This window comes from Equus asinus, chromosome 8, assembly GCF_041296235.1.
Source record: "Equus asinus isolate D_3611 breed Donkey chromosome 8, EquAss-T2T_v2, whole genome shotgun sequence".
Classification (NCBI taxonomy): Eukaryota; Metazoa; Chordata; class Mammalia; order Perissodactyla; family Equidae; genus Equus; species Equus asinus.
In genome coordinates, this window is record NC_091797.1 from 847732 (window position 1) to 862832 (window position 15101).

General features: G+C 44.5%; 1 protein-coding gene across 42 annotated transcripts in view; it reads right to left on the reverse strand.

The window, feature by feature from the left end:
- RIMS1 (regulating synaptic membrane exocytosis 1) overlaps positions 1-15101 on the reverse strand; it is a 416789-nt gene that overhangs the window by 159724 nt on the left and 241964 nt on the right. For 21 of the 42 annotated variants that reach the window (XM_070514601.1, XM_070514592.1, XM_070514591.1 and 18 more), the window contains exon 1: positions 7756-8177. The exons of 17 other annotated variants lie outside the window; for them this stretch is intronic. In XM_070514601.1, coding sequence (XP_070370702.1) covers positions 7756-7855 — 100 coding nt within the window. In that variant the 5' untranslated portion in view covers positions 7856-8177. Of the gene's footprint in view, positions 1-4824; positions 5122-7755; positions 8178-15101 lie in introns of those variants that run through there. 4 more of the 42 variants (XM_070514594.1, XM_070514602.1, XM_070514585.1 and 1 more) reach the window with 4 other exon arrangements.

Genomic DNA, 15101 nt, shown 5'->3' on the forward strand with positions numbered 1-15101 from the left:
ACTCTAAAGGATCGTTCAGATGAAACACATTTTGGGGGCTCAGGTCTGTGGTCAATTTTTCCATCATTTTCATGTCCTCATTGAATAGCTCCTATTACTGTAAAATCTCATAGACTGAAGCAAACATTACATAAATATCTCTGTAAATAAATGCCTGATCTGGAAAAGACTAGCCTCTGAGGTCAGGAAGTCATAACATATTTGTCCAAGAAGCCTATCGGCAGAAAAAACCCAGCCTCTGTCAAGCCATTCCGAGCAGAAACGAGGCCTGGCTGGCGCTTCAGGTCCAGACGAAAGACCACTGGTCCAAGTAAAGTGCACGCAGCCCGTATCCCTGTGGAGGGAAACACTGGAGTGCTCTGCACCGAACGGCCATCCTACCGACACCAACGGATCTGATCATCATTTATCTTTTGGAGAGTAAAGCTCGGGGTGGATTTTTCACTACAATGTGAAATAACACTGCCCATGAAAATATCAAATGGTAATTAACCTTTTTCAAAACAAGAACATTTCGAAGTGGGTCTTGGGATGATTCACTCACCACAAAAAGTAGGCAAGACTTTCTGCTGCTGGATGCCCAGTGCTGTTTTTGTGATCTTTAAGGTATAGTTTAAAACCGGACTTACGTGAGCCCTTTCACATGGACCACAGTTAGACTTAGAGGATCCATACACTCTTTAAAAGTGTATATGAAGTTTTGTATGAGTAAGTGTTTTTCTATGGAGAGCCCACTGCTTCCTTTATATCTCTGACAGGCCCACAATCTCCCTCCAAATTAAGAAGAAACAGTTAAGGAGTCTGGATGAGGAGTGACTCAGACTAGAGCCTCGACGCCTCACGCTGGCTCTCAGCATCATCCCCCCACAGTCCTCAGCCTCAGCACTCCGCCTCGACCCCTCACACCAGCTCCCACTTCACCCTCCATGGTCCTCAGCCTCAGCACTCCGCCTCGACCCCTCACGCCAGCTCCCAGCATCATCCTGCATGGTCCTCAGCCTCAGCACTCCGCCTCGACGCCTCACGCCAGCTCCCAGCATCATCCTGCATGGTCCTCAGCCTCAGCACTCCTCCTCCACCCCTCACGCCAGCTCCCAGCATCGTCTTCCATGGTCCTCAGCTTCAGCACTCCACCTCGAGCCCTCACGCCAGCTCCCAGCATCGTCCTCCATGGTCCTCAGCTTCAGCACTCCACCTCGACCCCTCACGCCAGCTCCCAGCATCGTCCCCCACAGTCCTCAGCCTCAGCTGAGCACCTCCACCAAGACCCCTATAGAAGGCAGACAACTAGGAAAGCAGGAACCACACTCAGAGAAATGAGCTTTGAGATTACACGCAGAGGGCAGGGGACTCACCTCAGACGGCACCTTTGGGGGCTGTCAAGACTCTAATGAATCTTGTTTTTAAAAAGCCTTTCATATCAACTGGCAAGAGACACACTACATACAGAGGTGCTAGGTCCTCCTCCCTGGTGCATGCTTTAAACGATTTCAGAGATATTTGCTGAGAAAGTAAAGATAGAAAAAATAACAACAAACTTCACATAATCTAAACAAGTTAGTAGAAAACATAATCTTGTAATAAAAGGAAAACTTCAAAGTGGATAAAATAGTGTTCCAATTTGGATCTGCCAAGCAGTTAAGAGCACACTTCAGGGCTGAACATTCTCTAGGGAAAAGAATATTGCAAGGCTAACAGCCTCTGGTTAAAAAAAAACCTTCAGCTCTATTAAGAAGTCCATTGCATCTGACAGGTGTTATATAACTGAAAACATGTTTGTCAGAACCCACGGACTATTATAATCAATATGCCCCCTTTTCTAAGTCAGCTTTGAAATTTGCTCAATATTTACAGTTTGTTGAATAAGAGTCACACAACTCATATAAAATCTGCTTTGAAACAACTGATTTAAATTAACCAGGCATTCAAAATTCTTGGTTGCATTTCTGCGACGAACTGAACAACTCATTACACAATTATGACAATTATCTTCTTAAAGGCAAAAGATGGCTACAGGAAGCAGGCCATCCAAAACAAGACCCATTCACTAGCCTACAATCTACAGGCATGAAAGTAATTATTGTAAAAGTCTTATTATTAATATTACTGTAAGAAAATTACTAATTCTTTCATTGATTTCTCTACTTTTATAAGTTGGGATGCTTCTTTCTAAACTCCCTGGCCTTAGAAATTGAGAAGACAGAAAGTATTTATTTATTTTATTTATTAAAAGTGGGGGCCAGCCCCAAGGCCGAATGGTTGGGTTCCCATGCTCTGCTTCTATGGCCCAGGGTTTCACTGGTTCGGATCCTGGGCGCAGACATGGCACCGCTCGTCAGGCCATGCTGAGGCGGCATCCCACATGCCACAACCAGAGGCACTCACAACTAGAATATACAACTATGTACTGGGGGTCTTGGAGAGAAGAAGGAGAAGAAAATAAAGTGTCTGTGATGAGCTGGAGAAGCACAGGGAAGAATATATACTTGCTGTTCCCTGAGATTAATTTGTCTTTGTTTTCCAAATGACTTCCGTTTGTCTGACAGAAATCTCCTCAGGAACATTCACAGGCAATACTTCACAATGAAAGCATCTCCTTCTGAAGCGCTTTTTTCCACGCACTAACACCTGACAGCACCACAGAAAATCAGAAAAGACCTGCATGGACACCGTTCCATACGATGAGAATCACTTCACTCATGGAGTTACTGCCTTCCTCCATACACGTGTGGAGACTACAAATGAGAGCTTCCTCAGAGCTCAAAAGAGAACGGACCGCGCTTTCCTTTCATCTCTCATGTGACACGGGTGGAGCGGGGCCGTCCCTGCCTCAGCCTGTCTGTCATTAAGAAGACCCAACAAGGATGACCAAGAACACAGGATTCACGATCTTTATCAATGAGCCATTATCAGCCACTATGCAACCACATGGCTCCATTTACAGCAAAATCCTCCTCTTCTCCCAAAAGAACATATTTAGTTAGTCTAGATGCATGAATGTTAATCAGCATCGGATGGGCAGCAACCTGATTCACTTCCGCCCGTGGGAGGTGGCTGGCTGCTTCTTTCCAGTTGCCGCACATCCCCGGGTTTTAAGCAGAGCAGGCAGGAGCTGTCCTCAGCTGCCCTTGCAGCACGCGCTGACCCGAGACGGTGCGGAGAGCCGGCCGCTGGCAGGCTTCCGGGGAGCCAGAGCCTCTGCACCAGGACCTGGTCCTGCAGCAGAACACATGACGCCCCCACCCAAGGAGGAGAGCCGGACCCTGGTGCCTCAGGACACCTCAGCCGGCTCAGCGCCTCCTGGCAGAGCAGCTACGATGGAGCCAAGGTCTTTACCAGCTTGATTTAAAGGAGCCATCACCTCCCTTCTCAGAAAGCCTCAGCTGCCAAGCGCTCAAAGCAAGAAAAGCTGAAACTCCCACTGCACCTTTAAGAAACTGTGCACCTCCAAAAGCTTAACATGGCGTCATCTTCTACAGAGAAACCATCAGAAGATCCTGAGCACCTGAAAAACGCTCGGCCATTCCCACTGCAAACATCAGGAGGCTTTTTCCAAACTGGCAGGATGGAAACAAGGGACAGAGGGGTCAGTGGCTCTGCCGTCGGAGGTCACACGCGAGTTGGCCCCGAGGGGCACTCCCTCTCCGCCTCCTGCCCGGCTCTCTGCTCTCCCATGTGGACAGTCTCCCCTTAGGGCCCAGCCCAGCGTCACACAAGACAGCTGCTCCTTCCACGATGGGCTCGAAAGCCAGGACCCTCGGTGGCAGGAGAGAGCAGCCCCGGCAGCCTCTGTCCAAACACTTCAAAACAACAATCTCTACCCAAACCGGTATCTTTCTTTTTAAGAAGATGAGCTCTGAAGCCTTCCAATTTTAGCAAATTCAGTAAATAGGGAAAACAAATGTCTTTGGCCAATCAGAAAAGGAAAATATATACTCTCTGAATTAACTGTATATTATATATATATCAAGTTGAGAGTTGAATACTAAATTGTAGACAATTTAATGTACACCTCAGATATTCATTTAAAACATGAAAATAACTCGATACAATGCAACTAGATGATCACCACTGTATTCTAAGGTAATAATATATTTGTGCAATTTCCATGTTCAAAGCAAAATATTCCTTACTTTCTATTGAGAGAATCTAAGTGAAGCATTTCAGTATCTTACTTTTGGATAATTAAACCATATATTCCATTAATTTCATATTTATGCATAAGATTAATACTACAGCGTGGTTTACCTGTTCCTGAGGGCAACGGATGAAGTAGTAGAAACTGCTGAAACCTAGCAAACACAACAGCATCATCGGAGCAGTGAAATAAACGCTCCTGGCATCAGATCACTAAACTCCAGCTAGCAGTGCATCAAATCCACAACACAATAAAAAATCCACCAAAAGGCAAAAGCAATTTTAAATAAAATTTCCTGTGGTCCTTGCATTCTAAAGCAAAACCAAAGAAGCCTGCAGAGTGCAACGTTACACAACAGTGACTCTAAACACGGCAGAGTCTGCAGAGTGCAGCTCCCCATTGATTACCGCAGTGATCTACAGCACTCCGTGCTGGACCAAAAAGTTCCCACCGGGGCAGGCACCACAGCGCCGGCAGGTCCGCCGGTGACCACTTCCTGAAGCAATGCACACAGGATGCTACCTGCCTGCGGGCAGGGACACGAAACGCCGTGGTTCCTCAGAGCTGGCACAGGAGAACAGATTCAAGCAGAGGCTTGAGAGCTGCTCCGTTACCCCAGGGACACTGCACTCAGATGACAAAGTCGAGCAGACCCCCCGCTGGCTTGTGGACCAGAGAACACTCACCTGAACTGATTAGTGCCCACTGTCAACGGCTGGCCATGGTCCCGCCAAGTCCTGCGCAGCAGATCGTTTCCTCTGCAGCTTCCCTACCTGAGAAATCTTACTCAGCCGATGACAAAGACTGGCGTCAGGACGCAGGAACCAGGAGGACAGGAGCGATGTTGGGACATGGACAGAGTGCTTCTCCAAGCTGTTCCCGTACAGCCAGCCTCGTGCTAACCGTGGCTCACCTCCAGGGGGCAAAAGGACACCCCAAAGAGGTTGTGCCAGGGAGCTGCGGGGTCTCGTGCTTCCGATATTCTAAAAGGTGCAGACGTTTGGTGATTGACAGTCTCAGCTCCTGGTCCAACAGATGTTACTCACGGAGACACAGAATCATTACCTCCTCCTTAAGTCACTGCGTTTACTGCACCCACCCCATATCACGTATTTCAGAACAACAGCAACATAAAAGCAAAACTAGAGGATCGGGAATTATGCCCTCCCCTAACTTCATTTTTATCCCGTGGACATCAACCTCGTCCAGTTCCCAGAGACCACAGTGAGCAGCGATGCAGGTCTCTAACCCACCAGGGAATATCGCTGACGAGTAGAGGCACTCTGCTGCTAGCCTGTTCTGGAAAATGAAGCGATCAAATGATGACAAGGGAGAATTAAGGACCATCTTCCATGTATTTAAACTAAATGCACCGTGTTTACTTACATCATTACATACACTTGCCAAAAATAATTATCTGATAAGGAAAAAGCGAATCCTGAACCATGGATCAGCTCACCACCGCCAAGTCAACTGCAAAGTGTCAGCCTCACATAAACTCACGGAGGCGAACACTTTCCCCCTCTTAAAAGAATGTGTTTTTTGTCTTTATTTGGAATCTTTATTTTTTCTTTTCCCCGAACTTCCAAGTATGCTTTTAACAGGTGCAAGTCAAAACTTGGCCAAACTGTTGCTGGGAAAACAAAAAGGGAATAAACGTTAACTGAATGATTGTTATGTGCCAAATATTGTACTGTGTTAATTTTATTTAATTCATTTATTTCTCACAGGCGTATGGCAAAATCAGTATTACTTATCCCAGGTTACAGATGAGGCTCAGAAAAGCTGGTTAACTTGCCCAGGGTCACACAGCTACAAGCAGCAGAGCCGGCATCTGGACTCGACTTGATCTGAGCTGAAAGCCCACACACGAGCTTTTCACGGCACGACAAGAGGAGGAGTGACCTTGATTATTTTGGTAGACTCCCGCACATTCGTGCCGTTTTTGTTAAAGTGTGGTGACTCAGTGTGGAAAACCACGGGGGTGCAGGAGGGGCCTCGCTCATCTCCCTCTATTTCCCACATCTGCAGCTGGGGAGGCTTCTCCAGACCTGTCCATGATCTGACGCCCCACGTCTGCTGAATCTAAGCTTCTTTCTCTATGGCGCCTTCAAGACAACAACCTACAGACCCACCTAGGTCGTGGTCTGGAGACAGACGGCGGGCCCACAAGGACGCTGCAGGGAACCGACGTCAAAACATCAACAACTGACTTACCCACGTCCCCTCGTTGAAAGCCGACCTTGTAATTTTATTTGATTGAAATTTAAGAGTCTATGGATCCTACGGGCCTGCGTAGGCTAAGCCAACTGAGCTGAAATACCTACATACACTGCATGCAGCCATAACTGTGCCTGAGTTTTGAGATATTTCTTTCACGTACATCTCTTCTCCTATTTCTTTTTTCTCATTTATCACCTGGAATGGGCTTATCTCAAACTATAAAGTCATTTTGAATGCTATTAATCCAATATCTATTCCATCTCATGAATTTATTTGGTATAATTATCTTGAGTTGCCAAAGTGCCTCCATATGAGGAAACTTATCAAATGATAACAAATCGTATTTCTAACAAAAGATACTTAATGCGGCACCTGTGGTCTCTGAAATGGTAGACTCAGCTTTCCAAGTTGCAGAAGTGAAACAGAGAATCCATACTAGAAGGGCCAATGCTGACCATACTGTAAAACACCTGTTCACTCACTTGTTGCTGGACGCCACATGCTCGAGACGCCCGCACAGCAACGACTGCCCGCCACTGAGGTCACTGTCCACACAGAAGTAGAGAAAAACCCACTTTCATCTGTCAGTTCAGAAATTTAAATTAACAATATTACTTATTTAAAACATTTCTACCACCTCATCCACTCTGAGCCACACGCCACTCTGAGCCCTTGGGTCACGGGTCTCCCAGGCTCCTCCTCAGCTGTGGTTCCACAGCCACTTGCAACACCAGCAGACGGGTCTCCCTCGGGAGGGGACACATAAACCCAACAGCAACTGCAATTTTGATCTTGCTTCTCATAAACCATCTGACCTTGCACTGTGATCGAGGTCAAGACCTGTTTGCAGAAAGGTTTAGCTCTTTCACAAGAACCCAGGAGCCATTATCTTGAAAAACTGACGTAATCTTGTACTTGGAGACTGATCTTCCACTAACGATGACTCCAATGTGTCACAGATTTCTCATTCTTTGTATTAGTACAAGATAGCAAAGCATGGAATACACTGACTATAAACAGAACTCCTGCACTAAGCAACTTGCTACTGTTTTTCCCTATTTTCAGAGAACACTGACATTCTAATCTTTAAATCTTTCCTGACTTGGCTACTTGCACAAGAAAACAAATCATAAATATGAACAATCATCTTATAATCTTTAGGGCTATATCGTGAATCTAATCATCTCTTTCCAGACAAAAAGACCAAAGACAAAGTTGGTAGCGGGAAACTTGGCTCTGCTGAGCAAATGGAAGAAAATCGCTCTGCACCTGACACACAGAACGGGACTATTTACACTGGAAGAACAGAGACAGAGGGAGTGTGAAAGACACATTTGGGTCCACCTGGAAATGAAGCAGGATTCCCACGCCCCAAGCTCGCTGTCTGCTCTTACCAGCACCTGCTCGTCGGGCCTGGCCTGCTCCCTCTTCGGAATCGGCAGACCTCACTTCTCCCCACCCCTCTGAAGGGACCGGCGTCCCAGACGCACACATGGCAGCGGCCTCGTACAGAAGCCCAGGCCGGGGACGTCCAGCGTCACTTCTGAGCAAATCCAAGTTCTCATCTGAGAAGAGCGCCCAGCGCCTTCTCCACTCCGCCGCTGTCAGTCAACAAGCACAGAAGCGACCCACCCGCGGGCCAGGAGCAGCAGACGGCGGGAGCCGAGATGTCGGCGTGCGTGAGAAAGGCTCCTTGCACGACTGGCTCCGGCCACGGCAGGCAGCCCTGCAGCCAGGCAAAGCGCGGCTTGGACAGCACCCCACACACGAGCCTCGCGGGCCCGGTGTGTGCAGACGGCAGCCCTCACCGAGGAGCAGCATATTGGGTCTCTGCTGGGTTTTAACCAGATCCACAGGGTTCAGGAAATAAGCTCTCTGCCAGATGACACTGCGCTCCCAGCCATTCCTTCTGTTGCCTTATCCCCCAAATTTCTCTAACTGGTGTCCTTTCTCCTGCTGCGAGCTTATTTGTGGACAGGGCTAAATAAAGGATTTTTATGACAACAAAATGGCCATTAGCCCACAGGATGATTTCTAAAACATAACTCTTCTGCTTTCGTTTGGTCCTATTAACATCAATTAAATGAGAGCATTTCTTCTTCTTATATCTCTGACTTCTGAAGAAAAAAACGTTTTGTTTCTTCCCGAAGAAATATTTGAAATTAGGCTATCTTTGTGCATATTATATGCTCTTCACATTTTATTTTCTCTTGTTACATAAACTTTTAAAGGTAGATTCCCTCTTCCTACTGCTCTGTTTTCAGTATATATATATATATATATATACACTGCTCTGGGAGTTGCTTTCACCCATATGTGAAGCGTACAACATTTGAAGACTATGAAGAGCTATCCATTCTCTTAGATGGGACGCATACTCCTACTCTATGAAAAACAAAGAAGGAAGGAATTATAGTTTTCCTCTACCATAACTTAGTATTTTTACTACAAACAGGTCATTCAATTTTAGTTTAAGCATATTATTCTGCAGGTACTCATTACCTTTTTGCATTTTAAAACAGACAATGATGTAAGTAGTAAAAATAACATATGTGCATGTATTTCGAACTTCCTAAAGCACATTCATGTGCTTCTAAACAAATTTGTGAGGAAGGGAGAAAATGACAAGAAAACTGACCATTTCTAGAAACAGACATGGAGTGTACACCAGGCTGACTTCTCCTGGGAACAAAATTCCTAAATCACCAACCTAAGGCTTCCACTTCACCAAACTTTCATTTTCAAATTAAACCTCAGGCCTAATAGAACAGCCAGAAAGTACAGGTGAAATTTATTATAATCAAACGCCAATACTGTTAGCGTTGAAATATTAATCACATCCAATTCTCTAGAAATGTTTTTTCCTCCACAGTCTTAGTAATTGATGCAGAATACAAAAAACAAGAACCTTGATTTCAAAGCACAAATCTCTTACAAGTGCACTTTGACGTAATAATCAGTACTGTAGCGAACTTCAAAGGTCCATGGTACGCCAGCGTACTGAGTGAAGTGGCACTAAGATGCTGTACAGCGAATGTTTACACGACCTCCCAACTCTCCCCAGGTACTTTCATAACTTGAAAGACATCTCTACTCATCTACAACCGGCTCATCTACGTCATGGCCTCTGCTGCTCACGACCGTATCTTACAGAAAAAAACAGGTGTTCTTCCACATAGACAAACTGAGCAATTTTAAATAGCAAGGAAGTCTAGATTATAAACGCTTGATGGGATGTAAATAAACTATCTGATTCTCTATGGGGCTACAGGCTGAAGACTGCCAGGTGGAAATAACACGTTGCTACTTTACTGACCGGCGTTATCTACTCTGTGGGCCACTCTGCATTGTGTCATGTGCTGGTGCTTAAGAATCAGTGGAGGACGAGCTCCAGGCAGAAGAGGGTACATATATGGTCTCTCAATCTGTACATGTGTAAACTCTATACCCTCTTAGTAAAGTCAACATTCTTAAACTTTACAACCAGTAGCAGAATACAATGCTAGTGAGAGGCTACAGCATAAACACAAGCTCAGGTTCAATGACTTCTTCTGAGATGGCTTCACTGACTGAACCCAGTCCATATGGATCTGTTCATTGCTTTCCATTTCTCCTTAGGTCTTAAAAGGAGACCTTTATGTGGGGCTTGATTCCTTGCAAGTGGCACTGACCCTTGCATGCGTGCATTCATAATTTCTTTCATTTAGCAAAAACTCTGAACATTGAATTTACTAAGAACTAAGGAAGAGAAAAAAGAGCCAGACCAGTCTCTGCCTTGAAGGTTGAAATACTATTATTATTCCCATAGTACAGATGGGGACACTGAGGCTTAGATATGACAAGTGACACATCTAGTCAGCGGCAGGGTAAGAATTTGAATTCAAACAGGAACAATAATAATCAAAGTTAACCTTCCTTAAGTTTGGGAACCAACTTCTATCCAGTACCCAGTACAAGGCTGTGCTCTTGGTGGTCCATGATCGAGGCAAATTAACCTATACCACGTAAAATGCTCGGGATGCCACAGGCTGAGGTCCTTCACGAGGCTCCCGCATGGCTCTGCCACACCTTGACCTCAGGACACCAGTTCACGAAGATGCTAAGGGACGGTTCAGCCTGAACGGGACCCTCATCAAATGTACTCAGAACACACTGCATATTGTATTATTTTCTAGAGCAATCAGAGTCCACACTGCAATTAAAGGCATTGAGAAATCCTGGATTAAGGAAATTCTTGGTGAAAGTTAGCACTGGCCAAGCTTATCTGAGCACAAACTCTTGGTTTCAGCAGCATGCTTACTAACCCTATTATCACTCGGCAGAAACACTAGTGGGAGAAGTGCTGCATTATTAACAGCGTTTATTTTGATTTAAGATAACCTAAGGGAAACAAAAGGGAGACAAGCCACGCTATGGATCCGAGCTGACGTTCAGGACCCTTGGGGAGTTTCTGTGAGAACAGGCACGGTACCACGTCCTGCTCTGTCATCGGGACGTCTGTGATTCTGCTCTCTCCAGGCTGCAGCTCAGCCGCCCCTTCCTCACCACATGGACGAATTCTGTAGCAAGGTCTTCCATTTATTCAGCTCCACACAACCACAGTGAAGCAACTGTCCTGAAGGATTCTAAGCTACAATGAAACAAACGTAAAACAAAACACAAAGTCCCAAATCTGTATTCTGGGAAATCCCAATTGTATAGATGTAGACACAGAATAAACTAATATCCAAAATATAACTAGGAGACTGTGGGGTGAGAGCAGCACTAAAAAGGCAAAGTCAGTTCTAACGACATGAGAATGAATAAAGTATTAGGATTTGGGAAATTAATATAGTAGATTCAGGTTTTTCCCAGGATTGAGAGCTTCTTTCACACTTGCAAAGTCCTGAGTGATAAGGTGGCAGCCTCTCTCGGACCAGGATTTATGGGTTCCCACAGGGTGTGCAGGAAGCTAGAAGGAACACTGGCTATAAAATGTCGAGCCTGAGAAAGTTTAAAAGGTGAAAAAGACCCAAAGAGTGTGATGCTATCAAGAAGCTCTGGATCCCAAGTCACTCTGGAGTTCTCAAATACAGGTATGGGAGCTCCTGTTTTCAAGGTGCACTGAAGAAACCGTTTACAGAGTCAATGAAGACAGCCACTCTGAGGGCTGGCACTGTGTCCCACTGTGTGTTGGGGCACCGGCCTGTCAGGAAGGGACCTTCCAAGGACAACCAGTCACAACTTGTCCTTGATCTGTGCTGACCTGTAATCTAGGGAGCACTAGGTCTCTGAGACTTGGTCAAACCAATGGAGAAACTGAGGCGATACTGGGTATGGAAGAAAGGGGATCAGAATATCAAATATGCCAAAATGTCAGACAGTGGCAGGACAGGGCTACAGGAGGGTGGGGAAGATGTCAGAGGGGAGCTTTGTAGGGAGGTTGGGGGAAAAGATGACTGGCATGAAAGGGAGACTCAAGAGAAAGAACGGGTAAGTCTGCATTATGGATAATGATTACTCTGTAAACCTAACTGCCCTACTCCAGAATCTTTCTCCAGTTTACACCCTCGGACTGATCCCACACATTTCCTATAGGGGACCTAGCAAAGGAGGACAACTGGAAATTGAGTGCTGTCCACTGTGCTGAGATATTTAAAGGATAATCAGAAATTGACCATTTCAGCCTAAAGTCTGAGGCCAATCTTTAGCCGTTACTGCACTTCTCTGTAAAAGGCAGAAAAAATGTCAAAAAAAAAAAAGGAATCCAATTGATAAAGCCAAAATATTGGCTCTCTGAGCGGCATTTCTTAGCGCTTGTCTATTCTCTGTAACTTGCCATTGATTACAGCGGATGGGAGGACTTTGAGCTTGAAGCTGGAGGGGATCTAATCTTGGCTTGGGATTAAATCACAATGCAGGGAATATAAATTCAGTGGACAAACTCCACCTAAGGGCCAGGACAAGATTTCAATCTCTTACAAGAGATGTACTGTTTTCTCACCCAGGAAGCTCTCTGAGGGTCACGGCCTTGTGCACAGACGTCAGCTCCAATCCCCACCTCTTGGGGGCAGGACTGCCTTCCGGGGGACTGCTGTGTGCAGACCCCAGCCCCAGACCCTACACGCTCCACACAACCAGAGGTGCTGCTCCAGCACCACCCCACATGCCTGGGGGTCTGGTCTTCTCGTTTCATTTCTGGCACTTGGAGATTTCTCTTTTATGCAAACTCACCACTTTTTAAATAAATGTTATCTTTATCCCCCATTTACAGGTTTTTTGCAGTGGAAGTTGCTTTGGTTTCTAACTTCTTGAGCTTAGGCAGCCACATAACTATAAACCCCAAGTAGTTTCAAATGGTGTGTTGGTTAACTTTTCCCCTTTGATGTGTTGGCAGTTTAAAATCTGATTTGTAAGTTCAGAAGCCATTAAAGGGATATACTTATTTGTCTTAAGAGGACTACAGTTCTATAATAGAATTTTGTGGCTACACAGTACTCAATTAACTGGTGCTTTTTAGCCAGAAAGTTGAGCTGGCTTCCAAATTTTGTATTATAAAAACTGCTGTAATAAGAAATATTTACCCATATCCATCATAAAGTGTTTATTCTGCCAAGATACTCTTTGAGATGCAACCATGTTTTATAAACTAAACACAAATAGGTTAGTTAGAGGTAAGGATTATAGCTATGAAATAAATTTGAGTTTACTCATTACTTGGGCTACACTTTCTTACGTGGTTTCAATTCCAAACACCGGGATGGGGTTTGAGCAGTTCAGCTCACTGTCCCAACTCCAGTACTTGTTGGAAAGTATAAGATCTGCTGGCCCCATGGCCTAGTTGTCAAGTTCAGCATGCTCCACTTTGGCAGCCCGGGTTCAGTTCCTGGGCGCGGACCTACACACCACTCATCGACGGCCACACTGTGGTGGCATCCCCCATATAAAATAGAGGAAGATTGGCACAGATGTTAGTTCACGGCGAATCCTCAGAAAAAAAAAAGAAAGAAAGAAAGTAGAAGTTCTTCCAGAATGATGCCTAGTTTACCTCAGGATTACCCAAAGGCTCTTAATCTCTAACCTAACTCATGGTTTCCCAAAGAAACTGTTCTCTCTGCATCCTCCTCCACCTAATTCAGAGATTTGGGGGATTATACCCATTAGATTTTCAGCTCTTTCCTTTCTGATCACTCAGGTATCAGTCAGCTGTCCTTGAACTCTTTTTGTTCTTCACTAATATTGTTGATGTTATTGATGACATTTTACTTCTTTCTTAAATCTAGTGGCAATTCTTTACTGTCATCCACACTGTAATTTCTTCTGCAGATAACTGACTTTTGTCTCTTTCATTAAAATGTACACTAAGTTAATGTCTAGCAGTAGTAATATCGTGGTTTCCTTTTTGTAATTCAAAGAGTTAATTAATGTCCACACTACTAAAAATAATTAAAGAAACAGAATTCTAGGAACAGAGAAGTAAGCTGTGATCACACAAGACACAAAGGAATAGCTTCCTGTCACTCACTGAAGTGGTCCCTATTGACTGAAACGTATGATCCTCACAGCAGTAGACTAAAGGGATGCATCAAGAATTAAAAGAAAGGAACAATTACCCTTTTTCAAACTCAATTACCCTCAACTGTACTTTTAGATACATATTCTCTCCCTACTCAAATATATAATCTATTTGTGTCTTACTTTTGTAGTTAGTTCCACATATTAAAAAACTAGAGAAACCACCAAGAGTGTGCAACTTAATCAAACAACTATACCTCTGTGTATGCAACTATCAACTATCACATTATTAAGTATAAAACAGGATATAAAGGAAGAAACATGATGTCTCTACTTGAACTTACAATCAATTTCCTTCAGGAAAAGACACAAACATTAGAAATAAAATTAGTTCAAGAGAATGATAGAGGAGGAAATGAAATTTGGTCTTAGTTTTAAATCATGCCCAGAGATTGGAAGGCATTTAAAAGGGTGGAACATCGAATGTCAAATAACGGAGATGGAAAAGTATACAGCACTCGTGAAGGACAAAGATCCACGCTAATCTGGCAAGAAGAGCAGAGAGCTGGAGACGGTGAGTCTGCGAGAATAAGCTGGAGCTACACTGTGAAGTTCTGGATTTCATTCTTGATGAAATGACTCAACCTATACAAGTCTTACCACTAAGTCAAGTGCAGTGTCCAAGTGTTAGAAAAGTAAAAAATTACTCACGTTTGCATAACACTCTAGATTCTGAGAATCCCGTTTATTGTCTCAATATAGGCATAATTTCCAGTTTCTGTTCCAGACATGGCAAGACCATCTTCTGCTCCTCGATCCCTCCCTCGTCTGCGGGCTCCCAAGTACTACAGAGGCATATAGGCAGCATTCACAGAATTCGCTGCTAGTCAGTCAGAAAATTGACTCAAAGTACCTGGTCGGAGTTCTAAGATATACCTGGACACATATAACTCTTTATTCTGCCCCCAGAACATAAATTGAGTCATTTCAGATGCTTTTTCCAGCCAAATGTGTCCCCATATAAATAAGCAGCTTTTTTATGGGATGCTCATATTATGACACAAAATAAAAATTCTCATGGAAGAACCAGCACTTCACAGTTTACACAGGGTTAGGGCTGAGATTTGGAAAAATCCTTAAGAACTGTCAAGTTCTCCAGTTCACAGCCTTGACTACACACTGGAATTACTGGAAGAGATCCTGAAAAACAGCAACAACGCTCAGGTTCCAAACCAAAACAAGTAAA